The sequence below is a fragment of the Neofelis nebulosa genome, chromosome 9 (assembly GCF_028018385.1).
Source record: "Neofelis nebulosa isolate mNeoNeb1 chromosome 9, mNeoNeb1.pri, whole genome shotgun sequence".
NCBI classification, from domain to species: Eukaryota; Metazoa; Chordata; class Mammalia; order Carnivora; family Felidae; genus Neofelis; species Neofelis nebulosa.
Genome location: NC_080790.1, coordinates 76,736,178 through 76,763,538, shown reverse-complemented (window position 1 = coordinate 76,763,538; position 27,361 = coordinate 76,736,178). Strand labels below are relative to the sequence as shown.

The 27,361-nt window shown below is 37.3% G+C and overlaps 2 protein-coding genes across 6 annotated transcripts in view; one reads left to right on the top strand and one right to left on the bottom strand.

The window, feature by feature from the left end:
- SLC3A1 (solute carrier family 3 member 1) overlaps window positions 1-3,198 on the top strand; it is a 36,869-nt gene extending 33,671 nt beyond the window's left edge. For both annotated transcript variants that reach the window (XM_058684248.1, XM_058684247.1), the window contains one exon: window positions 2,611-3,198. In XM_058684248.1, the coding sequence (XP_058540231.1) occupies window positions 2,611-3,051 (441 nt within the window). In that variant the 3' untranslated portion in view covers window positions 3,052-3,198. The remainder of the gene's footprint in view (window positions 1-2,610) is intronic.
- A 413-nt stretch (window positions 3,199-3,611) lies between these two features.
- The window catches only part of PREPL (prolyl endopeptidase like), a 55,920-nt gene continuing 32,170 nt past the window's right edge, over window positions 3,612-27,361 (bottom strand). For all 4 annotated transcript variants that reach the window (XM_058684243.1, XM_058684244.1, XM_058684246.1 and 1 more), the window contains 9 exons: window positions 23,298-23,514; window positions 22,536-22,721; window positions 14,164-14,361; window positions 11,888-12,063; window positions 8,871-9,087; window positions 5,615-5,764; window positions 5,097-5,220; window positions 4,199-4,272; window positions 3,612-3,825 (listed from right to left, as the gene is read on the bottom strand). In XM_058684243.1, coding sequence (XP_058540226.1) covers window positions 3,736-3,825; window positions 4,199-4,272; window positions 5,097-5,220; window positions 5,615-5,764; window positions 8,871-9,087; window positions 11,888-12,063; window positions 14,164-14,361; window positions 22,536-22,721; window positions 23,298-23,514 — 1,432 coding nt within the window. In that variant the 3' untranslated portion in view covers window positions 3,612-3,735. The remainder of the gene's footprint in view (window positions 3,826-4,198; window positions 4,273-5,096; window positions 5,221-5,614; window positions 5,765-8,870; window positions 9,088-11,887; window positions 12,064-14,163; window positions 14,362-22,535; window positions 22,722-23,297; window positions 23,515-27,361) is intronic.

Sequence of the window (27,361 nt, the reverse complement as noted above, 5' to 3'; positions counted from 1 at the left end):
CTGCCTCAGTCAGTAGAGCATGTGACTCCTGATCTTGGGGTTTTAAGTTGAAGCCCCATGTTGGGTATAAAGATTACTTAAAGATAAAAAAATGTTAAAAAAATAATACATGATGTATAAAACACAGTAAGGAAAGGAATCAACAGAACTTAAGGATATTTTTTGGTACATAATGTAAAGTAGGATTAGTAAGATATTCTGGAACAAAAATCTTAGTGATTGATTTCTATATGGGAAGTGGCAGCAGCAAAGGGGAGAGAAAAGACAGAATGTGTGAGTGAGCAGGCTAAAGCACTCTTTTCAGGGCATGGAAACGGCGTAACTCAACTAAACAATGCAGAATTCACTTCCTGTGGCACACTAGCACGCTTCAAGTGCAGAGCAGCTGGGGGCTACCACTTTAGCACAGATATAGAACACTTCCAGCACTGCAGAAGTTCTGCTGGACAGCACTGCTCCGGATGTTGAGAAAAGTATACTTTAAAACAGGCATTACAATTTTAAGAGTGTCATTTTCAAAGAATAGAAGGAAAAATATTACATCAAAACAACCGATGTAAAAAGAATGAAAACAATAGTACAAATATAAATAAAAAATAAAATAAGGCTGTAGGAGTATGTCCAAACACATGGCAATCACCAATATAAATGGGTCAAATTCACCTATTAAAAGATAAAAACTCTCAGATTAAGGTAAAGAGACAAAATCCAATATAGAGACATTGCTAAAACAAAAAACGCACATATAACCTTTGACTTAGTAATTTCATTCCGAGAATACTTATATATGTGGAAAATGATAAATATTCAAGGATCTCCACTGGAAATGATTTAAATATTTTATCAAGAGAATTAATTATGGTTGACTTACACAATGGACTAGTATGCAGCTTTTAAAAAGAATGCACTGGTATCATGAGACCATCTCTACCCTGTACTAAGAAACAGAGTCCATTATGGCAGCATGCCTCCACTTGTATAAAGAAAAAGTATATCTACATCTGTCTGCAAAGGCACAGGATGTAGCATAAACAGCAACAGTGTCTGTTTCTGAGACAAAAGGTGAAAAGCGAGGGGATGGTGTTAGGAAAAACCTTATTTTATATATTCCTCTTATAAATGAATTTTATACTGTGTGCATGCATTTCCTATTTAAAAAAAATAAAGTTACAAAAAGCAGGTGTGGAAATATTTAATAGCAGACAAAATAGAATTCAATATGAAAAGCATTATGAGACCAATGTAATTTTCAAAAACTGTTAAAGAACATTCCACTACAAGTCATGATCTATGCATCTAACAATAGCGTCCAAATATATAAAACAAGTACTATGAGAAATGCCAAGAGAAACTGACAAATCCACAATTACAGAGAGACACTTCAACATACTTCTAGAAAGTAGACACAGATAATAGTTAACACTTACTGGGCACTTCTTATGTGAGTGGCACCGAACTATGCTTTTCCATGCATCATCTAAGGCTATAGAAAATGTTAATAGTAATTTGACAAGTCATATACATATACCATATACATGTACCATAAATACCTTTGTGCCTGATAACAGAGAATAAACATTTTTCAAACATTCAGTAGATGTTCACTGAAGACCACACATTAGGCACCTGCCCCGCAGTAACAACAATGATAACAGCAATGACAGCCACCACCGCCGCAGTCAACATGGCTGGCAAGAGTCCACGGAAATGAACATCACCACTGATTTGGCAACAGCTCTTATGAAGACTAATTTGGCATTATGTATCAAGTATCCATACTCTCTGACGTAGTAATGGTCTTTCTATCCTAAATAAATAATCCAGATATGGGAGAGGCGCTACACATATGAGAAAATATTAGAAAGCTGAATGCTGAAATGAGAGGGATGGTTTTAAATTTGGTATATCCATTCAACCAAACATTATCCTGTTATTAAAATGACATTTTAACATAATCACAGGAGAAGGCGCTTGAAATTAAATTATATATGCTCTATATAGCTGTGAAATAAACCCCAATCTTCTTTAATGGACACACATTAAAGAAGTATAACTTTTAAACTTTCCCTGTAGGCAGCATTTTGCTTTGCGTCCTTTTTTGCAACTTTCTGTTCACCACTGGCTACGTAAGGAACACGTGTCTGCTGAAGTTAAAGAGACCTCCAAACTATTCTACAAAAGAGAACAGGGAAGCCCTCCCAGTTCATGGCCACAGTGGCAGCCTTTCTTCCAGTTACAATGTAGCATAAAGGAACTGTAGTTAGGCAAGTTAAACACCAGGTAACTTAGACAAGGACATTGTTTTGAGATACCTAAAGTGGAGTCAAATTTGGTCTCTCATAACGTCTGGCCAAAATGAGAGCAGAACGCTGTGCACCCAATGACTCCCTGCATTTGCAGTATCTCTCGGTAGTTAAATAAACTACTCTTACCAACCTATCAATACTTACTTACAATTTGGTAGTCATTTTAATGGGCAAAACCGAAGCAAACTTTTTTGGGAAATAAGTTCCTTATTTGATACTAAGACTACTAAAAAAAAAACAAAAACCCCGCTAACAACTATTTGAGAAGTGAATAGTTAATTTTTTCTTTTTTTTTTATAAATAGGTCCAAAAGACTCAGCCCAGATCAGCACTGAAGTTCTATCAAGAATTAAGTTTACTTCATGTCAATGAGCTGCTCCTCAGCAGAGGCTGGTTTTGCTATCTGAGGAATAATAGCCACTCTGTCGTGTACACAAGAGAGCTGGATGGCATCGACCGAGTCTTTCTGGTGGTTCTGAATTTTGGAGAATCCTCACTGCTAAATCTAAAGGAAATGGTTCCCAATATTCCCACAAGAGCAAGCATAAGGTTAAGTACCAGTTTTGCCGACAAGGGCGGTGAAGTTGATACGCGTGACATTTTACTGGACAAAGGAGAAGGCCTCGTCCTTGAATACAACACGAAGAATCTCCTTCATCACCAAACAGCTTTCAGAGACAGATGTTTTGTTTCTAATCGGGCGTGCTATTCCAGCACATTAAACCTACTGCACAGCTTGTGTTAAAGAGATGAAGACACTGACGTCCTGTTCCCTCCTAAGCATGTGCAGTAACTTCACGCACCACAGACGGCTGGGTAATACAACGTGAATGTAACAGCTTTAGAAAAGGTTCTCAAATGTTTTTTAAAAATAATAAAACTATCGCTTGCAGGAACTTGTAACTTTATTGAGCTAGCATCAGTGTAAGAGATGATCGGGACACCTGAGGACCCCCGGACTGTCAGAGAGATCTAATGAATTCTAATGTGAAGAATGTTACCTCTTTTCATAAATTACAGACGTAGAAATTGGAGGACTTACTGCTGATGTGTCTAAAAGTGTTCATTAGCAAAGAGGCAGGACCTTGATTTGTAAACTTTTCAAAGGAAATGTTAGTTCGGACAGACAGAAACAGAGCTGTTCTGAAGGGGGAGCTGGGAGAGTTGTGTTGTCACCAAACCTTCCTTCACCCCGTCCTCCGTGTCCTTCTGAGCACGGTTTGAAAACCCCTTTCCTAGGTTAAAGGGCACGTGTGCCAAAGGACAGAGCAGTAGAAGCAAGTGAGATATACACGAGACAAAATGTGGATGGAGAAGCAAATTTTAAAAAATTACTAACTTAAAAAAAAATCTCACTGTTGCTTACCCAATTGGAAATAAGACTATGAAATATTTCAGTGTGTTTCCAATTCCCATGGAATGCAGCGTTTCAGAATTTTAGGTATTTCTTAAGATTCTCGAAAACACTGGTGCTGTCAAGTCCAAGTTCCTCGTACAAGAATTTAATTTGGGCTGTAATCTAAAAGAAATGCATTTAAAAAATTAGATAAAGGCCTTTGTGGTAAAACTCGAGGGCTACATCTCTTTGTCTGTCCATCTTCACCTAACCGCAAAGTCAGCCATTTATGGCAAGTCTACTTTTATTTGGGGACAGAGGCAGAAGTTGCTCCCAAACAGGTAAGATTCCATCACTCTCTTTAACAGTGCTCACTTATCAAGTATAAGAGGGAACCTTTTCTCGACTCAGCATTCTTCCTTCTGCTCTTGGGCCTCAGCCACAGACCAGACAGTGACAAAGCAGCTGTCATAAACTCTGCTGCAACCAATGAAATGGTGACAGTGACAGATCTCTACTTGGGCATCTGTCAACTGAGAGGGGTTTGAAAACATACCTTTTTGTGAGAATCCTCAATCACATGATTGCCTCCAGGCTGAATATCTAACACAACATTGGGGGCCTGGTAGCCTGAAAGAGTTAACATATGCAACAATTAGAAGGTTTGTTTGAGATTCATTTCTCCCCTTTCCTCTCAAGTACGCTATTAAAATAATAGCAAAGGAAAAAGGCATAAACTATCACCAAGTAAGAGATGGGAGGGGGCAAGCAGCAAAAGACAAATTTCTGAAACAGAGAAAGCAACAGGAGGATGAGTGGCTGAGGACACTGGATGGAAGAGACTTGTTGGGCCACATGGAGAAGGTTGTGAAGCAAGAGGAAGCCAATGGCCCTGTGGAATCAGAGTCTTATGACCTGGAAACGCCAACTTTTGCAATGTGTAAGTGTGAGGCATGGAGGTGAAAACAAGGTGACTGAAACTTGCATGTGGGTCCCTTCCACCCTGAGCTCAGAGGGTCTTGCTAATAAGGAAGAAAAAGGTAAGAGTTCCTGTGCAATGAAATGGAAAGATCTAGAGGAAATTAACACAGCTAGTTTGGACACTGAAGCTCCAGAGCAAAAGCTTTTCTAGAAGTTTCCAGGAATAATGGCTCAATTCATATTGTTAAATGAATGAGTGTTATATGACAGTATATCTCTAAGTTATACTTTGATGTTTAAATTTATTTTTCTTTGTGCCTTGCCTACCTTATTTTAAGACTATCCTTTGAAAAAGGGGCAAGTCAGATATAGTTATTAGGTATGCCTCAACTCAGTAGTCAACACAGGAAAACCAACTGTCCAAACTCACGGGCAGATGATTTGGTCTGTGGCATAAAATGTACTACCCTGAGCAGTATGTGGTAGGTAACAGAACATTTAGCTATGCTCCCTGCTTCCAGGTGGTCTCCTACCTTCACCAGTGTCCTTAGCATGCTCCATAATGGCTTCCTTGAGTTTGTCAGTATAGTTTACAATTCCTTTCAGAGGTACACGCTCATCATTTTCATAAGCTGTGATGTGAATGGAAGGATAATGCTGAAAGAAAATAGATGCACAAGATTTGCATTATTCCTTACGGTCCTTTTCTACCTTATAGGTTATGAAAAATAACCCCATTTTTTTGACCTAAGTGCTAGATAATTTCTTCTCATTTCATACTGAGAGATCTACAGTTTCGTAGTACTAGACAACTTGCTACCTGAAATACCCTTTTCTTGGCTAGTGAGACCATGACCACATCTAACCTATTCCGAACTATTACACTGAAGCAAACATGGAGTATGAGCAGAGATGGCGCTGGAAGTTGTTTGGGTATTATAAGCAGAAACAATCTAAAGCCCTACAAAGTTCCGGGTCAGCATGGGTAAGTCTTCTTTTGATTATCTTTTCTATCATTTTAGGATACTTTATCAAAACTGTTATTCACTACCTGTGGTTTAATATTTTGATAGGGACAGTAACGTTTTATGTAGTTCTTGTGTTTTTCATCAGATGAAGGATTCCCCCATTCTTCTAATTCTTCTAATGTCAGAGGAAGTGTAGTATCCATCATGGTGTTGAGAACATCCAAGAAAGGTGCCTAAACAAACAAACAAACAAAAAAACCCCACAAAGCCAAAGAAATTTAAACTTTGACTAACAAATTGGTAAAATGAATTTCAGAAAAATATACTTTATGAATATAAATGCTGACATGAGAGAACAAAGGTCAAGAAGCCACGCTGATTCCCAGGAGGCAGACTACTCAGACCTACTCAGTCCTTAACTAGGGCCTGTGATTTATAACTGGCCTTTAAGGTATTCAGATATATATATGGGTTTATCTTCTAATTTCACAAGTTTTTAGTTTGATGCCTTAGTGTACATTTTATATAAAAGTAATAAATGCTACCCCTTACATCCGTTAGGAGGGGAACTATTAAAAAGAAACAAAAATAACAAGTGATAACAAGCGCTGGCAAGGATGTGGAGACATTGGGACCCTTGTGCACTATTGGTGGGAATGCAAAATGGTGCAGACGGTATGCTAGTTTCTCAAAAAAATCAAACTTAGAATTACCATATGATCCAGCAAATATATTCCTACGTAAATCAGAGTCTTGAAGAGTACACCCATAGTCACAGCAGCATTATGCACAACAGCCAAAAGGCGGAAGCAACCCAGTGTCCAATGGTGGATAAACGGGTAAGCAAAATATACACAATGACACAACAGATTATTATTCGGCCTTATAAAGTAAGGAAATTCTGACATATGCTACAATAATGGATGGACCTTGGGGACTTGAGGATATCTCTAAGTGAAATAAGTCAGTTACAAAAAGACAAATATGTACGATTCCATTTACGGGAGGTACAGGTATTCTAATTCAGAGACATAAAGGAGAGTGGTGGTTCTGAGGGGAAGGGGGAACTGGGGAGTTGCTATTCAATGAGCGTAGAGTTTTGGCTTTGCGAGGTGGAAAGAGTTCTGGACACTGGTTCCACAACAATGTGAACATACTGGACACTACTGTACACTATACATGTAAAAATAGTTAAGATGGTAAATTTTGTTATTTTATCACCATTAAAAATTATTAAAAAAACCCCAACACGTGAGTAAACCCTACTTTATCAGTTGGACATTTTACCTTAATATATGGGTAATAAATGTTGATTGAAGAAAGTCTAGATAGTATCCAAATTGAAATAAGAAAAAAATCACTCACTGGCTTAAAGCCAGTATTAAAACATTTAGTAAAACGGCAGCTGCTTTTTTCCACTTAGCTTATAGTATTCTGTTAACATGTGTTTCAGCTTTCTCTTGTATTGGCATTAACCTAGTAGGCAAATGCAATTCCTTCCAGCTGCCTAGAATCTGAACTCCTTTTTTGCATTTAGACTATCCCTAACCTTATGAGGCAAAGCCTGCCTCTCACTACGGAGGTACTAAATGCCCCGTATTTCCTTTCTTAGTTTTCCCTGCAGTTGTGGAGTATAACTACATGGCGTGGGTCTACCAAATCAGACATAATGTGCTCCAAACTTTGAATGGCAAGTTAGTGATTCAAAGAAGTAGGGACCATAGAGAATTTCCTCTGGCAAATGTGCCACATTTATATTGAGATTTTAGAAGCAGCACTGGCAGTATGAGGGGACTTGTATGCAGCAGTGGTGGCAGTGACAGCTTCACTGGGGCAGTTTTATGGTGTATTTTGGACATGTTTCTGGCTGTGCAGCCTCTAAGACTGGTACTATACCTGCTCCTCCCCACCACCTTTTAATAAATCCCTTTTCTGCTTAAAGTAGAGCTGGTATTTGGTACTTCTAATTAAAACTATGAATTTTCAAAAAAAAAAAAAAAAAAAAAAACTATGAATTTTCTATTGTTGGATATTTACAGGTTGACTCTAATAAGCAACGTGGGATGAATATTCATATACTTTTTGATTATTTCCTTTCTAATTTCTAAAAGTCACAGACCAGTTGTATTCTCTTTATATTGTAAATAGCTTTGCTATTATTATCTTTGTATATAGATTTCCCCCCTCTATATTTAGCATTTCTACTTAAAAAAGTAGATTTACAGATGAGGATTATTTAACACTTATTTACAAGTCCACAGTGTATATACCCCCATCCTCACAATAAAAGAAACCTGAAAATAATATGCTTTCTCCATTCCGGTCATTATTTTCTAGAGTACCTAACCAGGAGCACAGTGATGAAGGTGAAATGAGCTGCTTTAATAGAACGTCATAATTTTGGACACCAGGAAGACTATACAGTTGCCCCTTGAGTGACATAGGTTCGAACTATGCAAGTCCACTTACATCTGGATTTTTTCAATAGATATACACACAGTACTGTACAAACATTTTGTTCTCTTCCTTATGATCTTAATAACATTTTCTTATCTCTAACTTATTGTAAGAACATAGTATGTGATACACAGAATATACAAAACATGTTGATTGACTGCTTACGTTATTGGTAAAGTTTCTGCTCAACAGGAGGCTATTTGCAGTTAAGTTTTTGGGGAGTCCAAAGTTTATCATGGGTTTCTGACTGCACGGGGATGGGGATGGGGATGGGTCTGTGCCCCTGGCCCCCATGTTGTTCAAAGGTCAACTGTAGAGACTTTTAAGAATAAAGCAAGATATTTCAATTAAAGTACAGAAAAACTACCCCTTAAAGACCTTTAAGAATGGAGTATCTAAAAAACAGAGAGCCCCTACATCCAGGACTAAAAAGTTGATGGGCAGCACAGGCAACGGATTTCATGAATTCCAGAGTCACAGTGTGCTCTGCCTGAGTCCCTGGAACTGGTGAGTCATATATCCTTTGCCTCTTTTCTACCAACTCTACATGTTCTTAAAAATAAGAAATGGTCAATGAGGATAGCCATTAATATTCTTCAGTGGAAATTCTCAATGATTAATAACACTGTCCAGGAAGAAGGGATAAATAAAGGATAAGCAGTTAGATTAAGTTTAGAAGTTCTCCCAGAGCTACAATTCTGTGTTTAAAATTTTAAAGTTTGTTATACTCCCTATGCTAGTAAATATGTTAGCAACTTCTTTAAAAATATTTATTTGAGAGAGAGAGAGAAATGTGAAAAGATATAACATATTTTTTTATAGAGCATCCTAGGGCTTTCCCACTTTCCCACTTTGTAAATAGAAGAGACAAAGTATACTCACCTCCAAAGTCACAGCTCTTAGGAGCTCTGGATTAGAATTACACAATGCTCCCACAAGCACCCCTCCAGCACTGAAAGCAGTCAAGGCTGTTAGACTTGGCTGAGAAAAGCCTTGGCCATGAAGCGTCTTAATGCAAGCCTCTAAGTCAGCAAGGCCATTGAGTTTTTTAGTTAGACGGCCATCAGCGTGCCACTGGAGGCCTAACTCACCACCACCCCTGAAATTAAAGGGCAAAAAAATTTTTTAGTGGGGAAAAAATATTAATGATATATTTCAGGGTCAGCAAACAATAGCCGGTGGGCAACATCTACCAGGAGGCCTGTTTTTTTTTTTTTTTTTTTAAATGTCATTAGAGCTAAGAACGGTTTATTTTTAAAGGTTGGGAGAAAAAACAACAACAAAAAACAATGAGGAATATACAACAGAGACCATAGGTGGCCTACAAAGCCTGAAATCTTTACTATTTAGTTTTTCAGAGAAAGGGTTCATCAATCCCTGTTAAGAGACAGTCAAAAATGGGTTCCAGAAATATGTTTTTATAAAAAAATAAGAGTCATTTGTCATTTTCTCTTTTCCGCTCACTCATTCACTCATTCATTCATTCAAAGTAAGCTCTATGCCCAACATGAGGCTTAAACTCATGACCCAAGGATCAATAAACTCAGCATGCTCTAAGCCAGTCAGGTCTCCCTCAACAAATATGTTTTGAGTTGCTGCTTCTGCTTCTCAGATATTGTGCTAAATGCTGGCCTTAAAAATATAAAAAAGCAAAAGGTCCTCAGATGACTGTACACCCAGAGCTGAGAATCATTAGGTTAAATGATATAAGATTACAAATAAACTTTCTTAAAAAAATTTTTTTTAACGTTTACTTATTTTTGAGAGACAGAGCACAAGTGGGAGAGGGGCGGAAAGAGAGGGAGACACAGAATCTTAAGCAGGCTCCAGGCTCTGAGCACAGAGCCCGACACGGGGCTCGAAGCCCACAAACCATGAAATCATGACCTGAGCCAAAGTCAGACACTTGACTGACTGAACCACCCAGGCGCCCCACAAATAAACTTTCTTAAAAAAAAAAAAAAAAAAAAATCTACACACACACACACGCAAAAATCTCCTGCCTGAAGATCATAATTTTGGGGGGAAAGAAAACAGCTGCCAAGCATGTGGTTGCTGCTTTCACACAAGTGTACTGCAGGTTATCACAGAAACAGTAGAAAGAACATCCACTTATTAGGTTAGGGGTATATACTTCTTAAAACAAATGCTTAAGAAGGAGAGGATACCTAATCCGAGTCTTGGAGGAAGAATATGAGAATATGAAAATATGAGACGCGCAAAGAAAGGGAAAACATCAAGACACAGTATGTGCAAAGGCAGAGAGGAGCAAGTGTCATCTGAAAGGATGTAACAGGGCTGGAGTGCAGGGTGTGTCTGGGCAGTAATGAAAGATCTCACTACAGAGATAAGCCAGATCATTAGGATGTTAAATACTATAAGTAAGGCGTTTGGATTTTATTTTGGAGATAGGGAGATGGAGAAGGATTTTAAGCAGAAACATAACATATTATTTGTGTCTGGAAAACAGCTAAAATAAAATGAAGTCAGAGTACACAGACCGGTACATGAATTCTAAAAATCTGGTGCAACCACAAAGGAAACAATCACCAAAACTAAAAGGCAACTGATGGAATGGGATACTTGCAAATGACATATCGGATAGAGGGCTAGTATCCAAAACCTATGAAGAACTCACAAAACTCCACACCTGAAAAGCAAATAAGCCAGTGAAGAAATGGGCAGAAGACATGAATAGATACTTTTCTAAAGAAAACATCCAGATGGCCAACAGGCACATGAAAACATGCTCAACGTCATTCCTCATCAGGGAAATACAAATCAAAACCACACTGAGATACCACCTCATGCCAGTCAGAGTGGCTAAAATGAACAAATCAGGAGACTATAGATGCTGGCGAGGATGTGGAGAAACGGGAACCCTCTTGCACGGTTGGTGGGAATGCAAGCTGGCGCAGCCGCTCTGGAAAACAGTGTGGAGGTTCCTCAAAAAATTAAAAATAGATCTATCCTATGACCCAGCAATAGCACTGCTAGGAATTTACCCAAGGGATATAGGAGTGCTGATGCATAGAGGCACTTGTACCCCAATGTTTACAGCAGCACTTTCAACAATAGCCAAATTATGGAAACAGCCTAAATGTCTATCAACTGACAAAGAAAGAAGATAATGGTTTATATATATACAATGGAATACTATGTGGCAATGAGAAAGAATGAAATCTGGCCATTTGTTGCAACATGGATGGAACTGGAGAGTATTATGCTAAGTGGAAAAAAAAGTCAGGCAGAGAAAGACAGATACCATATGTTTTCACTGATATGTGGATCCTGAGAAACTTAACAGAAGACCATGGGGGAGAGGAAGGGGGGAAAAAGTTACAGAGAGGGAGGGAGGCAAACCATAAGAGACTCTTGGATATTGAGAACAAAGTGAGGGTTGATGGGGGGTGGGGGAGAGGGGAAAGGGGTGACGGGCATTGAGGAGGGCACCTTTTGGGATGAGCACTGGGTAAACCAATTTGACAATAAATTATATTTAAAAAAAAGAAAAAGAAAGAATAGCTCATTCATAGACTTAATTTCAAAATGTGTTAAATACTTGCTATTCTAAAGTGATCATCAAAGCTGTCGCTTGTTTTACTGTTATTTACCATATACCTACTGCTTTGCTTTCAGGTCTCATTTTTGCCCAAAGTAAAGAGGTCTCAATAGAATTAAAAAAAAAAAAAAAAAAAAAAAATCTGGTGCAAGATCCTAAAAATCTACCCTTTTGCTTTCTGGATCAGCTAGTCTGTTAAATCAGCTTCTATCAGCACATGTTTAGGAATACATAAATTCAATAACACAAATGAGAAAATAAACTTTCCTCCCTGATATAGCATTGTTCTGGACATCTGTCACAACACTCATGTGCCAGGTAAAATGTGTTGACTCACCGAACGTGGCAATATGCTAATATCCATCCATCATCCACCAACACCCGTCTTTCAGGTCTGAAATTCATTTTTAAGTCCATTCCATAAGCTCCATATACATGTACCAGGAGAGGTTTCTTCTGCAAGTCTTCAGAATCCGTTTTGTGGAAAATAGTCATTGGCACTGATTTTCCATCCTGGAAATGAAGAGTTACTACGCAATGTAAATAAAAGTTTTTTAAAACAGTTTATCCCTAATTTTATGCATTGCTTACTGATGTTGAATACAAACTTCATTTAATTGAGACAACGGAGGGGCTCCTGGCTGGCTCACTCGGTGGAGCATGTGACTCTTAAGAGTTGTGAGTTCAAGCCTCACGTTGGGTATAGAAATTACTTAAAAAAAAAGAAAAAAAAAAAAAGGACAACAGAGTTATGGTTAAGGTCTTTAAAAATACATCATGGTTCATCCCCATTTTTAGCTATTCTGCTTACCCATAATGCTAACTAGAAAAGAGCAGCAAAACTCAGGCTTGAAAACATTTTATGAAATGCAGCTTTCCAAGACAGTTAAGTGATCTTAAAGAGTTCTTTACTACCTACTATTACTGTAATTTTTTTCTTTCAAGATTAAGTCAAAATATAGCTACCAAAATTAGACGTACTAGCATAGTTAATTTCCCCACACCTATGGCTAGATACTGACATTTCACATCTTTGCGTATTTACAAATAGGCTGACTAAAGAAGTTTTAACTGCTCAATTTTCTGTCCTCTATAGGCAGAATCCTCAACCATTAAGCGCCAGAATTTCACTTAGTTTCACTGTTCTTTCCACTTAGGATATGATAACTACAACATTTTGATGGATTGGTATATGGTACAGTTACACATTTCTAAAGCAAAACAAAGCCTAAACATATATATTTTTTTCTTTTCTTTTTGAGTGTAAGAGGGGGAGGGGCAGAGAGAGAGAGGGGAACAGAGGATCTGAAGCCAGCTCTGCGCTGGGAGTGGAGGACCTGATATGGGGCTTGAACTAACGAACCGTGAGATCATTACCTAACCTGAATTCGGATGCTCAACTGACTGAGCTCAACCGACTGCGCCCCTGTAAACATATTCTGTTGACAAAAAACCAAACACAAAAATCTGGAAAGTGATACAATAAATGGTAAACAATAATTATATCTAAGAGGTACAGCAAATGGAACTGAAAAGTAGTCATCTAAACTTTGTTCTGCATGTTTGTATTTATTCTAAGAAATGTGTATTGCTCTTGTATTATTAAAAAAATACACTTAAATAAAGATTTAAAAGAAAATCAACGAAGAAAAAAATTCATAAAGACAAAAAGGCTGTGTCATAATTCATTGCCAACACATATGAAATTATCTGATGTTTGATATGTCAAGGTCTGAAAATTCCTTAAATCCAAAGGCCACAGTTTAGTAATTTGTTCCCCACTTGCACAAATTTTCTTTTATACTTTTCACTCTGCCCTCAGTCTTACCTCTTTTACTCTACACTTTGGCCATATTGTCCTCCTTTACTTAAAAAAAAAATTTATTTAAGTAATCTCTACACCCAACATGTGGCTTGAGCTCACAACCCTGAGATCAAAAGTTGCATCCTCTTGCAACTGAGTCAACCAGGCACCCCTTCCTTTCTACTTCTTGAAAGTACCATTTCTCCCTCAATTCAGAGCCTCTACACAAATGTATTCCTCCTGCCCCTTTTCTAGTTTAATTCTTAATCATCCTTGAGGTTTTACCCGAGACTTCACTTTCTCAGAAGCCTTCAGTGATCCCTCCAGCCTAGGTAAGGTCCCTGTGCCATGTTTCCACTGTACTCAACACGGCATCCTTTGCAGCAGTCAGTACATTAGCACTTACTCCTTCAACATCAATCATCTTCCCTACTAGATTCAAGCACTCTAGTCAACTGCTTACCACCTTCACAATTTTTTGCCATTACCTAGAAACCAACTTTGACAATTTCTTTAAATCAACTTTCAAAATTCACATTCAAAATTCAAATATTAACAAGCCTTGATGAAATCAATGACTTGACGTGCTAGCTATACATTTTCTAAGCCATGTTAAAATAAATACGGGAGTATTTAAAAAAAAAAAAAAAAATCCATGGATCCCTTAAGATCATTTGGGTCTTACTGTGGTATGTGAGATCCACTTCAGAAACCCATGCTAATGTAACACCAGCAGCAACTGCACAATGCTTGACAAGTAGTATGGATGCAGTAGATGGGGGCTCAGAGTTGGGATTACAAAGACTTACCTTGCTTTTGGCTTCTAGACGTAAAACACGACTAGTCTTTGTGATTGGGTCTTCGTGCCCAGTTTCCTCAAACAGTTTGCCTTCTGCAAACTTGTATGTGTAGTATTTTGGGGGACGTATTGGAGAGCAAAGCTGGAAGGGGCAGTTCTTTGGGTCTGAATTTGTATCCATTATGAATCCACAGGCCCAAGGAGGAAGCTAAAGAAATAAAAGTTATTTTTACTCTTTATCTACACACTAAGTATCATTAATTAAATTTCTGAGTCAGCTACAAACAAGATGATGTGGACATCAAGTTTACTTTTATCCATTATAAGTAATTCCTCATTTAACTATTATTTCAGCACAACAGAATATATTTCAAGTAACAAATGAACAGGACTCCACATTAATGACCAATAAAATAAGGAAAAATTATAGGAAAATGGTTTATCATGACTCTGGATTTATACAGAATCTCCTTTAATAAAGCCATTTATTTTGGGTATAAACTTGGGAAGTGAATAGTAAAATGGTTAAGAATAAGAGCAAATCAAATAATAATTCCAGAACCTGGCAACATCTCCAGATCTCCGTTCTCAGAGAACATGAAATCTCGCTCAGGTGTTTTTTTAATGATTTACCCACCAGCCCTTCCCCTGCGGCCTAGACAGCCACAGTGGTGACAGTTATCATGCCAGGGTTACAAACTCACTCAGCAGCACTAAAGCATTTACAATCTGTTTCTAACTTCAGCCCCCAGGCTAACTGTTGTGCAGAACAAAACCTTTCCTGGCACATACACTCTGAGAAACTCACAGCTATTACGATTAGGATTCTTCACTTTAAGAAAAAAGGAAAGGAATCAAAATTTATTCTCTCAGAGCAGCAGGGTCCAGTTTCAAGCCTGCCACTAACATCCCTCTTACACCTTTCAAAGAATTGTGGTAAGCAGGCTGGCAGAATATAAGAAATGGTACCGAGAGTCAGAACATTAAAAGAAAATTGCCTTTCCTTTCCCGAGTAATTGTAGAAAGAAAATCAGAGGTCTTGGCACAGCAATGTCACGGGTTGGCATTATTCAAAAAGGGTAGGTGGGGGCTGTGTGCATAAAGAGTGCATCATCTAACCTGTAGAAACTACAGCCAGAGTTTATGTTCACAGAGCATATGTCTTACTATTAGTCCAAAGAATCTATCTTCCCGAAACACTCCAAGGATATATATTCAAAATATCTCTCAAAGAGAGTTCCTAACTTACTGTCCTCAGACTGAGAATTATGTTCAAGGATAATCTGTCTACTTAAGTGAAAGCCATAAAACGGAAAGAAGCATGTGGCACATCAAAGTTGTGAAGTCTGGAAGCATAAATGGGAGCGAGTAAATGGAGACCTTGCTGGGAAAAACCACCACTGCTTCTCACTACTCATGTTGTAACCAGGTCTCAGAAAGAGGGTACATGATGCCTAAGTCCACAGAGGCACAAATTTTTCTGTCCTTTGGTGAAACTTTAAAAGAGTTTCCATGTGCCCCATGTGGTAAGTGGTCATAGTTTCAAACCAAGTGGTTCCAATAAATAACTCTTTTGGGTGTATTTCTTAAAGTACTGGGACCAAGGGTAAAGTTTTACCATAACAAAAACTGTTCTAGTTTGTCTAGTTCTAGTTGTCCAGAAATAAATGTTAACCATCTCAAGGATATCTTAAACCGCATTTCCTATTGAGAAACCTGCAGTACTATCTGGGTATGTTAATGGACAGCACCCAAGAATAATGATAAATTGGCTAGGTGATATGCAGATATTTCTTTGATACACGAAAGAAACAGGTTCAGCGCTAGCATCCTACCAGCAATCGTAGTCATCTATCTCACTGAAAGAAAACTGGCCCAAGTGTGCAAATGCCTCCATGTGAACTGATGTTAGTACAAAGCAAAAAATCTCCCCAAGATTTGCTTAAATTATCATAACCAATTAAATTATCATAGCTTCTTTTTGTGAAAAAAAATTACCAGGAAAAACTGGTAATATGATGACCAAAGATAGGAGGCAAATATATTAAGGATTTTACATTTCTGTTGCCCAGATGGAGTTTAAAAAGATCTTTTAGTGAAGTGCCTACTAGGCAGAGATGTTACATACAGAAATATTTTATAATATAGTCTGGCTTACAGATTTTGTCCTTTGTGTATGGCATTGTCCCTGCATATTAATCAGTATTATCCAGTTCATGAAAGGCTCTGATCTATAAAATTTTCTTTAAGTAGAACCTAATATATAATGTAGTATTGATTCTATGTGTTGATGACTCAAAACACTGTAACAAAGCCCAAAAGGTACTACAGGTTGCAAAGGGTCAGGAAATAAAGAGAGGATATAGAATAAATTACAGATATGATGTTCCACTGGAGACATTCCTGGAAGCATCAGGGCCTGGAGAACAGAGGACATTATACTGCAGGACACTACAGGACCTCTTCTTCATAAAGCCATTACCCTCAAGAACAAGAGATGTAGTTGACTTTCCTCACACAGAAATAGGCATAGAAACTTAGACAAAATGAGAAGACACGCTTTGTCTCAAATGAACAAAAAGCCAGAGATTTAAGTGAAACAGATATAAGTAATATGCCTGATGAAGAATTTAAAGCAATGATCGTAATGATACTCACCAGACTTGAGAAAAGAATGGTGGACATCAGTGAAACTATTAGCACAGATAAGGAATAATATACCAGAGATAAAGGGTTCAATAAACAAAATGAGAAACGTGCTTGATACAATGAATAGCAGGCTGGAAGCAGAGGAACTAATTAATTACCTAGAAGACAGAGTAATGGAAAGTAATCAAGCTGAACAAAAGAGAGAAAAAAGAATTATGGAAAATGAGAATGGACTTAGGGAACTCAGTGACTCCATCAAACATAATAACAGTTGTATTCTAGGAGTCCCATAAGAAGATGAAGAAAAGAGGGCAGAGAATTTGAGAAATAATAGATGAAAACTTACCTAATCTGGAGAAGGAAAGAGAAAGAAATCCAGATCCAGGATGCACAGAGAACCACCACCCCTCCCCGGATAAAAATCAACAAAAGCAGATCCATAGCAAGGCATACTGTAATTAAAATGGCAAAATATAGTGATAAAGAAAAAATATTAAAAGTAGCAAGTCAAGGGGTACCTGGGTGGTTCAGTCAGTTAAGCGTATGACTTCAGCTCAGGTCATCACCTCATGGTTTGTGGGTTCAAGCTGCACATCAGGCTCTGTGCTGACAGCTCAGAGCTTGGAGCCTGCTTTGGATTCTGTGTCTCCCTCTCTCTCTCCCCGTTCCCTACTTGCACTCTGTCTCTCTCTCAAAAATAAATAAACATTAAAAATAAATGAATGAATGAATGTAGCAAGACAAAAGAAGACAGTTATATACAGAGGAAACCCCATAAGGCTATCAGTGGTTTTTTCAGCGAAACTTTCCAAGCCAGAAAGGAGTGGCATGATGTATTCAAAATGCTGAATAGGAAAAACTTGTATCCAAGAATACTATATCCAGGAAGGCTATCACTCAGTATAGAAGGAGATACAAAGAGTTTCCCAAATAAAAACTAAAAGAGTTCATGACCATAAAACCAGCCCTGCAAGAAATATTAAGGGGGATTCTGAGTGAAAAAGGAAGACCAAAAAAAGATAGTATGAAGCTAGGAAACACAAAACCAGTAAAAACAAATATTTCTGTAAAGAATCAGTCAAGGAACTCACAAAATAAAACAATGTAGAATATGGCACCATATATCTAAAACTTGGGGAGGGGAGGAGTCAAGAACTGGTTCAAACTTAAACGACAATCAAATTAATATAGACTTCTGCTATAAGCAAAAGAGGCTATATAAAAACCTAATGGTAACCACAAATCAAAAACTACTAATAAATATACAAAGAAGAAAGAAGAAAGAAATCCTAATATATCACTAAAGAAAACCAGCAAACCCTGAAAGAAAGAGAAGAAAGGATCAGAGAAAAACTTCGGAAATAACTACAAAACAAGTAAAAATGGCAATAAATACATATCTATCAACAAATACTTTAAAACTAGATGGACTAAATGCGCTAATCAAAAGACACAGGGTGACAGAATGGATAAAAACCAGGACCCATCCATATGCTACCTACAGGAAACTCATTTTAGATCTAAAAACACCTGCAGATTGAAAGTGAGGGAATGGAGAAACACTGATCATGCAAATGGATGTCAAAGAAAAGCTGGAGTAGTAATATTGATATCAGACAAAATAGATTTTAAAACAAAGATTGTAACAAGAGACAAAGAAGGACACTATATAATCATAAAGGGAACAATACGGGAAGATATAATAATTATAAAATGTATGCATCCAACACAGGAGCACCCAAATACATCTAACAGTTAGTAAGAAACATAAAGGAACTAATTGGTAATAATATAACAACAGTAGGGCACTTTCACACCCCACTTACATCAATAGACAGATCAACTAAACAGAAAATCAACAAGGAAACAATGGCTTTGAATGATGCACTGGATTAGATGGATTTAACAGACAGATCTATTCAGAACATTCCATCCTAAAACAGAATACACATTTTTTTCAAGTGCACATGGAACATTCTCCAGAACAGATCACTTATTAGGCTAGAAAACAAGCCTCAACAAAATTTAAAAGATCAAAGTCATACCATGCATCTTTTCTGACTGCAACACTATGAAACTAAAAGAAAAAAATCTGTAAGAAAAAAATCTGGAAAGACTACAAATACATGGAGGTTAAATAACATGCTCCTAAACAATGAATGGGTCAACCAGGAAATAAAAGAAATAAAAAAAGTACATGGCAACAAATGAAAATGAAAACACAATGGTTCAAAACCTTTGGGATGCAGCAAAAGTGGTTCTAAGAGGGAAATTTACAGCAATATAGGCCAACTGTAAGAAGCAAGAAATATCTCAAATAAACAACCTAACCTTACACCTAAAGGAGCTAGAAAAAGAAAAAACAAAACCTAATTACCAGCAGAAGGAAGGAAATAATAAAGATTAGAGCAGAAATAAGCGATACAGAAACCAAACAACTACAATAGAACAGATCAATGAAACAAGGAGCTGGTTCTTTGGAAAAAAAAAATCACTAAAGTTGATAAACCTCTAGCCAGACTTCTCAAGAAAAAAAAGAGAAAGGACCCAACTAAATAAAACTACAAATCAGGAGAAATAACAACAAATACCATAGAAATACAAACAATAATAAAAGAATATTATGAAAAATTATGCCAAAAAATTGGACAACCTAGAAGAAATGGAAAAATTCCTAGAAATATACAACCTACTGAAACTGCAACAGAAAGAAATAAAAAAATTTGAACAGACTGATAACCAGCAATGAAATTGAATCAGGAATTAAAAAAACAAACAAAAGGCCAGGAGCAGATAGCTTCACAGATGAATTCCACCAAACATGAAGAACAGTTAATGCCTATTCTTAAACTATTCAAAAAAAAAAAAAAATAGAAAAGAAAACTTCTAAATTCATTCTATGAGGACAGCATTACTCAGATACCAAAACCACACAAAGACACCATAAAAAGAGACCTACAGGCCCAAATCCCTGATGAACACAGATGCAAAAATCCTCAACAAAATACTAGCAAACCGAATCCAACAATACATTAAAAACATCATTCACCATGACCAAGTGGGATTTATTCCTGGGTTGCAAGAGTGTTTCAATATTCACAAATCAATCAACGTGATATACCACATCAGTAAGGAAAAGGATAAGAACCCTATGATCATTTTAGTAGATGCAGAAAAAGCATTTGACAAAGTACAATGTCCATTTATGATTAAAAAAAAAAACCTCAACAAAGTAGGTTTAGAAGGAACTTAGCTCTACATAATAAAGGCCCTTTATTAAAAACCCACAGCTAACATCATCCTAAATGGGGAAAAACTGAGAGCCTTTCCTTAAGATCAGGAACAAGATAAGGATGTTCACTCTGACCACTTTTATTCAACAGAGTTCTAGAAGTCCTAGCCACAACAATCAGGTAACAAAAAGAAATAAAAGGCATCCAAATCAGTAAGGAAAAAGTAAAATTTTCACTATTTGCACATGACATGATACTATAAATATAAAACTTGAAAGACTCCACCAAAAAACTGCTGGAACTAGTAAATGAACTCAGTAAAGTTGCAGGATACAAAATCAATCCACAGAAATCTGTTGCATTTGTATACACCAATAATGAAGCAGCAGAAAGAGAAATTTAGAAAACAATCCAATTTACAATTACACCCAAAATAATAAGATACCTAGGAATAAACCTAAAGAGGTAAAACATCTAGACTCTGAAAACTCTAAATTATAACAGTGATGAAAGAAATTAGAGATGACACAAATGGAAAGACATTTCATGCTCATGGATTGGAAAAAAAAAATATTGTTGAAATGTCTATACTACCAAAGCAATCTACACATTTAATGCAATCCCTATCAAAATACTAACAGCATTTTTCACAAAACTAGAACAAACAATCCTAAAATTTGTATGGAGCCACAAATGACTCCAAATAGCCAAAGCTATCTTGAAGAAGACAAGGAAAGCTGGAGGCATCACAGTTCTGGATTTCAAGTTATATCACAAAGCTGTAGTGATCTAAACAGTAGGTACTGGCACAAAAATAGATACACAGATCAACAGAAAAGAAAAACCAGAAATAAACCCACAACTATATGGTAAATTAATGTTTGACAAAGCAGGAAGTGATATCCAATGGGAAAAAGACAGTCTTTTCAACAAATGGTGCTGGGAAAACATGCAAAAGAATGAAACCGGACCACTTTCTTATACCATATACAAAAACAAATTCAACATTGATTAAAGACCTAAATGTGAGACGTGAAACCATAGATATTCTAGAAGAGAGCACAGGAGGTAATTTCTCTGACACTGGCCATAGCAACTTTTTTTCTAGACAAGGGAAGGGAAAGAAAAAGCAAAAATAAACCAAAGGAAACAACAAACTAAAAGGCAACCTACAGAATGGGAGATGATATCTGCAAATGATATATCCGATAAAGGGTTAGTATCTAAAATATATAAAGAAAATGGGGAGCCGGGGTGGTTCAGTCAGGCAAGTGTCTGACTCTTGATTTTGGCGTAGGTAGTGATCTTGCAGTTGTGAGACTGACCCCTATGTTGGGCTCTGCTGAGCAAGGAACCTGGTTGGGATTCTCTCTCTCCCCCTCTCTCTGCCCTTCCCTATGCTCAAACTAAATCTCAAAATAAATAAACTTAAAAAAGAAAAAAGGTAATGATTTCAATTATTTGGGATAAAATTTAACCAAACAAGACGCTCAAATGGCATTTCTCTCTCCATTTTGGCTAGGTCCTCAAACTAGGTATAAGTGGTCAACTGTTTTAACAACTCTTCCCATATCAAGTAAAATGGAGGCCTTTCCCGTTCCCTTCAGCACCTGTTTTCTAACCTACATGTTTAAAAAATTTTTTTTTTTTAATGTTTATTTATCTTTGACAGAGAGAGACAGAGTATGAGCGGGGGAGGGGCAGAGAGAGAGGGAGACACAGAATCCGAAGCAGGCTCCAGGCTCTGAGCTGTCAGCACAGAGCCCGATGTGGGCCTCCAACTCACAGACCATGAGATCATGACCTGAGCCAAAGTCGGATGCTCAACTGACTGAGCCACCCAGGCGCCCCTAACCTACATGTCAATGCTGCTTTAAAATGGGGTTGTAAGGCTGGCATTCACTAATTTTAAGAAGTTCACTTGTGGAGGCAGATTATCTTTTCTGGCAGCCACAGGCAATATCAGCAAGTCAGCCTGCCAGGCAGATGTGCCACCATTCACAGCTGTGCTGCAGTGGAGACCACTGCCACCCCTTACTGGAAGAGACCAAAGGTTTCTTGGTCCCTTCCGCAACCCCCACAGGTAAGAAAACGAACAAAAAGAAGAGGGTATTTCTGCAAAGGCAGAAGTATGGTGGGCATGCCTCCTATCCCCACGGGGGGGTGTGGGATGGGAGCAGCAACAGTGGGTCAGGCTCTAGCCGGCAAGTTGGCCTGAGTGATTAGTATACGTCAAGTTGTAGAGATGGATGATATATAGCGATAGGTGGAAAGAGGAACGTGACACTGAACTCTACTTCTGAAGTTCATGTTTTAAGTAAAACTTTACTAAAAGTGAGGTCCTCCAAGTAATTTTAAAATAAACCCCCTAAGATCCAGTATGAAAAGATCCAGTATGCCAAGTTTCATTGAAATTAAATTCCACTCAAGAAACAGTATGTTGCTATCACTCAAAATGTGATGTTCTGTTACACTGAACTGGATGTAGAATTAAACTTACCTTCAGAGACCGAACCGAGTCATCAGCCAGACCAATCACATTAACGTAAAGTAGATTGCTGTGCTTCAGGAATAGAACGCAGTGGTCCTTAAACATGTCCAAGTCTACAACTTTGGTATTTCTCTTCATTGTGAAAAATAAATCCCAATTCATAATGGCAGGGGTATCAGCTGCTGTTCTCATGAGCTGTGTGGAACAAAGTCAGAAGAGATCCAGGTAACAAAATGTGATAACCATGGCATCCAGAAAAGCCAAAGAACACATCAGGGCTGCAGTGTGACCATCACCGTGTGAAGGAGCCTGCTGTGTGGTGAGATAGCACGGCCTACTGCTTACCTCACAACAAACCAATGGATGTTTGAGTGAAGGCATTTGCTAGCGAGCTAACAGTGGATGCACTAAGGAGCCTGGCTGGGACCAGCAGAACTGCCTAGCTGAGATCAATACCAAATTGCTAAGTTATAAGGTCATGAATTTATAAAAGTCTGTTCTTTTAAATCATTAAGTTTGGCTTTCATAAATGATATAATCAGGATAAAGTAGGTTTCATTTGCTAATCTTTTTAGGCATAATTACAAAGTGTAGAGACATTATATCTAAGGGAAGAGAAACGGAATTGGTTATGCATGGAAAGGTAGCATCAATTTCTACAGTTTACCAAAAGTCTACGAAAACAGTTAACTCTTAGCGTAAAGAATGTTGTTGATGGAAGTGTGATACTTTTGAACACACCACATAGGGACAAGGAGAATCCAGGATTACCTTGAATTCTGTAGGCTCGCCAACATTAGTGAGAATGTATAATTCGTCATCTCTGTGTTCAACGTAGTAAAGGACGCCATGTATTCGCTTCTGGATAAGTACTGGTGGGTCCCAAGGGCTTAGGCCATCTATCAACCACACTTCAGAAGTAGTCTTGTTCATAATGTTTATGGTGAGGAAACGACTGTCTTTTGTAAGATAAAGGAAAACAAAATAGCTGCGTGCACACACACACACACGCACGCAGAAAGAGAGAGAGAGAGAGAGAGAGAGAGAGAGAGAGAGAATCCAGTAAATTTCAGTGGCATGTTACTTTGTTAATGACAGTATTTCACTGCCTGCTATACATATGTTGATTTATAATGCAGACAGAAAATAACTCCTTAGTGAACACTGCTTGTAAAATAAAAAAAATAAAAAAAACTATTATTTTTCTCATTTCCCCCACGGAAGTATTTAAAGGAATTTCTTCTCTAACATTTTATTATGAACATTTTCAAAACTACAGAAGTTGAACATGTCAGGTGAATACCCATACACCCACCACTGAAATTCAATTTTTACCAATGATTTGCTTATATTTCCTTTATTACATTATTTGTGCATCCATCAATCCATCTTTTTCTAAATGCATTTTCAGGTACACAAAAGGTATCCTCTCTCACTTAATCACGTTAATAGATTATAGGCTTTTTAGTGGGAAGAGGAAATAAATTTCCTAGAGGAGATATGTAATTGTAGGAAAGAAGAGGGACAGAATTTACTTTGTTCTTCCTCTGTATGCTCCTCTTCCCCCAGTTTTATAACAAAACAAAATAGAAATAACAGAAACACAAACAGGAAGAAAAATGCTTGCAATCTAAACACATTTTAAAAATTAATGTTAACTGTTTATTTTTTCTATTTTTCCTTCTCCTTTATTTGTATTTCATGCATGTGTTTCATTTTTTTAAAGTTTATTTAAATATTTATTTTGTGAGAAAGAGAGAGAGCATGTGCACGACTGGTGGAGGGGCAGAGAGGGGGAGAGACAGAATCCCAAGCAGGCTTCACATGGAGCCCAATGTGGGGCTCGATCTCATGACCGTGAGATCATGACCTGAGCAGAAACCAACAGTCAGATGCTTAACCAACTGAACCACCCAGGCACCTCAATATGTGTTTTTTGTTTGTTTTACTATTTTTTTAAATGTTTATTTATTTTGAGAGAATGTGCACACCAGTGGAGGAGAGGCAGAGAGAAAGAGAAGGGTGAGAATTCCAAGCAGGCTCTGAGCTATCAGTGCAGAGCCTAACAGAGGGCTCAGTCTCACAAACCATGAGACTGAGCTGAAATCAAGAGTTGGATGCTTAATTGACTGAGCCACGCAGACACCCTTGTGTTTCATTTTTAAATTAAAAAACGTCTGACTTTGGCTCAGGTCATAATCTCATGGTTTGTGAGTTTGGGCCCCACATCAGGCTCTCCACTATCTGCAGAGCCCACTTCTGATCCTGCCTCCCTTTCTCCATGCACCTTCCCCGCTCAAGTGTGCGCACATGCTCTCTCAAAAATAAACATTAAAAAAAATTTTAAAAACTTTAAATTACTGAAGTACAGTTGATATATAATGTTATACTAGTTCAGATACACAGTATAGTGATCAGAGAACTCTACCCATTACTTAATGTTCATCACAGCAATGCGGTCATCATCTGTCACCATACAACATTATTACAATATTATTGACTATATTTCCTATGTTGTACTTTCCAGCTCCAGGACTTCTATAAAACACAGACGCAATTTTGGATTCTGCATTTGTGACTTCACATAATATTAGTATTCCCCCCACATTAATTACAATCTTTTATGGTCATTTTAAAAAATGTTTCTTTATTTTGAGAGAGAGTATGTGCACACGAGTAGGGGAGGGGCAGACAGAAGGAGAGAATCCCAGACTCCATGCTGTCAGCACAGAGCCTGACGTGGAGCTCGATCTCACAAACCATGAAGACTGGAAATCAAGAGTTGAAATCAAGAGTTGAAAAAACCAAAATTAAGAATTGAACACTTAACTGAATGAACCACCCAGGTGCCCCGTGATCATTATTTTTAATGGCTACCTAATATTCTATTAGGTTGAATTATTATAATTCTTAAAACTTAAGATTTTAATGTTTCATTGTAATAAAGAATATAATAGGGAACGTATTCATGAAGACAGTTCCCCCTTCCTCACCTTTACAATTATTTCCCTATGATAAATACTTACCCATTCCTTAGGAATGGAAATATGAATTTAATGATAAGCAGTATCTTTTTTTAATCTTTTTTTTTTTAATGTTTATTTTTGAGAGGGAGAGACAGAGCACAAGCAGGGGAGGGGCAGAGAGAGAGGGAGACACAGAATTTGAAGCAGGCTCCAGGCTCTGAGATGTCAGCACAAAGCCAGATGTAGGGCTTGAACCTGCAACCATGAGATCGTGACCTGAACTGAAGTTGGAAGCTTAACCAACTGAGCCACCCAGGTGCCCCTGTTTTGGAAATATTTCAACCAAGTCGAATGAAGTACTTACTACTGGCATCTAGGTTTTCTGGATAGTTTTATTTTTATCAATTGATTCTTTAAATCTTTTAGGAATGTATGCTGATGTATAAAGTGATGAAAATTATTTTTCTCCAGTATTAAAAAATTATATCTGTTTTTCATTGGTCTGTGATGCCTTTTACATAATTTTTTATATATATAAATTTTTGAGTTATCTCTTCTGATCTCTATTATTTGTCTATCGGGTTGTATTAACTACTGTAGCTTAATGTGTTTTAATACATGGTTTTAGGACAAATTCCTTACTCTAGTTTGCTATTTTCAATGCTATCTTTGCTATTTTCAATATTTTACTTTTATCTATTTATTTTTGTTTGATGATGACACAGATAATCAAAAGATAAATTACTTGGTCAACTACTTGGCAGATATTTGGTTACAGGAAAGTCAGAATACAACTGGTTCTATAGAAACAGGTTTCTTAGAAAGAGAAGACAAGTCATGGTAACCACAGAGCAAAAATGTACAACAGATATACAAAAGAAAAGAGAAGGGACTCAAACCAGAACACTATGGAAAATCATAAATTCACAAAGGAAGATAGTGAGAGAGGAAGGAACACGGGAGCTACAAAATAACCAGAAAACATCAATAAGATGGCATTAATAAGTACTCACCTATGAATAATTACTCTAAATGTAAATGGATTAAACTCTCCAATGAAATGGCACAGAGTGGCTGAATGGATAGAAAGGAAGACCCAACTATATACTGCCTATGAGATTCACTTCAGCTTCAAGGACACATACAGGCTCAAGATGAGGGGATGTAAAAAGAAATTTCATGTAAGTGGAAACCAATCGAGCACAGGAGTAGCTATACTAATATCAAAGAAAATACACTTTAACTCAAAAGTTGTAACAGATAAAGGCAGCCATTATATAATGATAAATGGGTCAGTTAATTAAGAGGATATAATAGTTGTAACTATATACAGACATACCTTGGAGATATGGGTAGGTTCCAGAACCACTGATAAAAGTGAGTCAAATGAATTTTTTGGTTTTCCAGTGCAGATAAAAGTTATGTTTATACTATATTGTAAACTGTTAAGTGTGTTACAGCATTATATCTAAAAACACAATGTACATACCTTAATAAAAAATACTTTATTGCTAAAAAATGCTAACCATTATCTTAACTTTCAGGGAGTTGTAATCACTGATCACAGATCACCATAAACAAATAACAATGAAAAAGTTGGAAATGGTGTGATAATTACCAAAATGTAACAAAGACATGAAGTGAGCAAGTGCTGTTGAAAAATGGTGCCAATAGACCTGCTTCAATATGTTAAAAAAACGCAGTCTGCGAAGTGCAATAAAACAAGGTATGCCTGTACGCACTCAACATCAGAGCACCTAAATATATTAAGCAAATACCAACAGATTTGAAGGGAAAAACAGATAACACCACCACAATAATAGTAGGGGATGTTAATACCTCACTTTCAGCAATGGAGAGATTATTCAG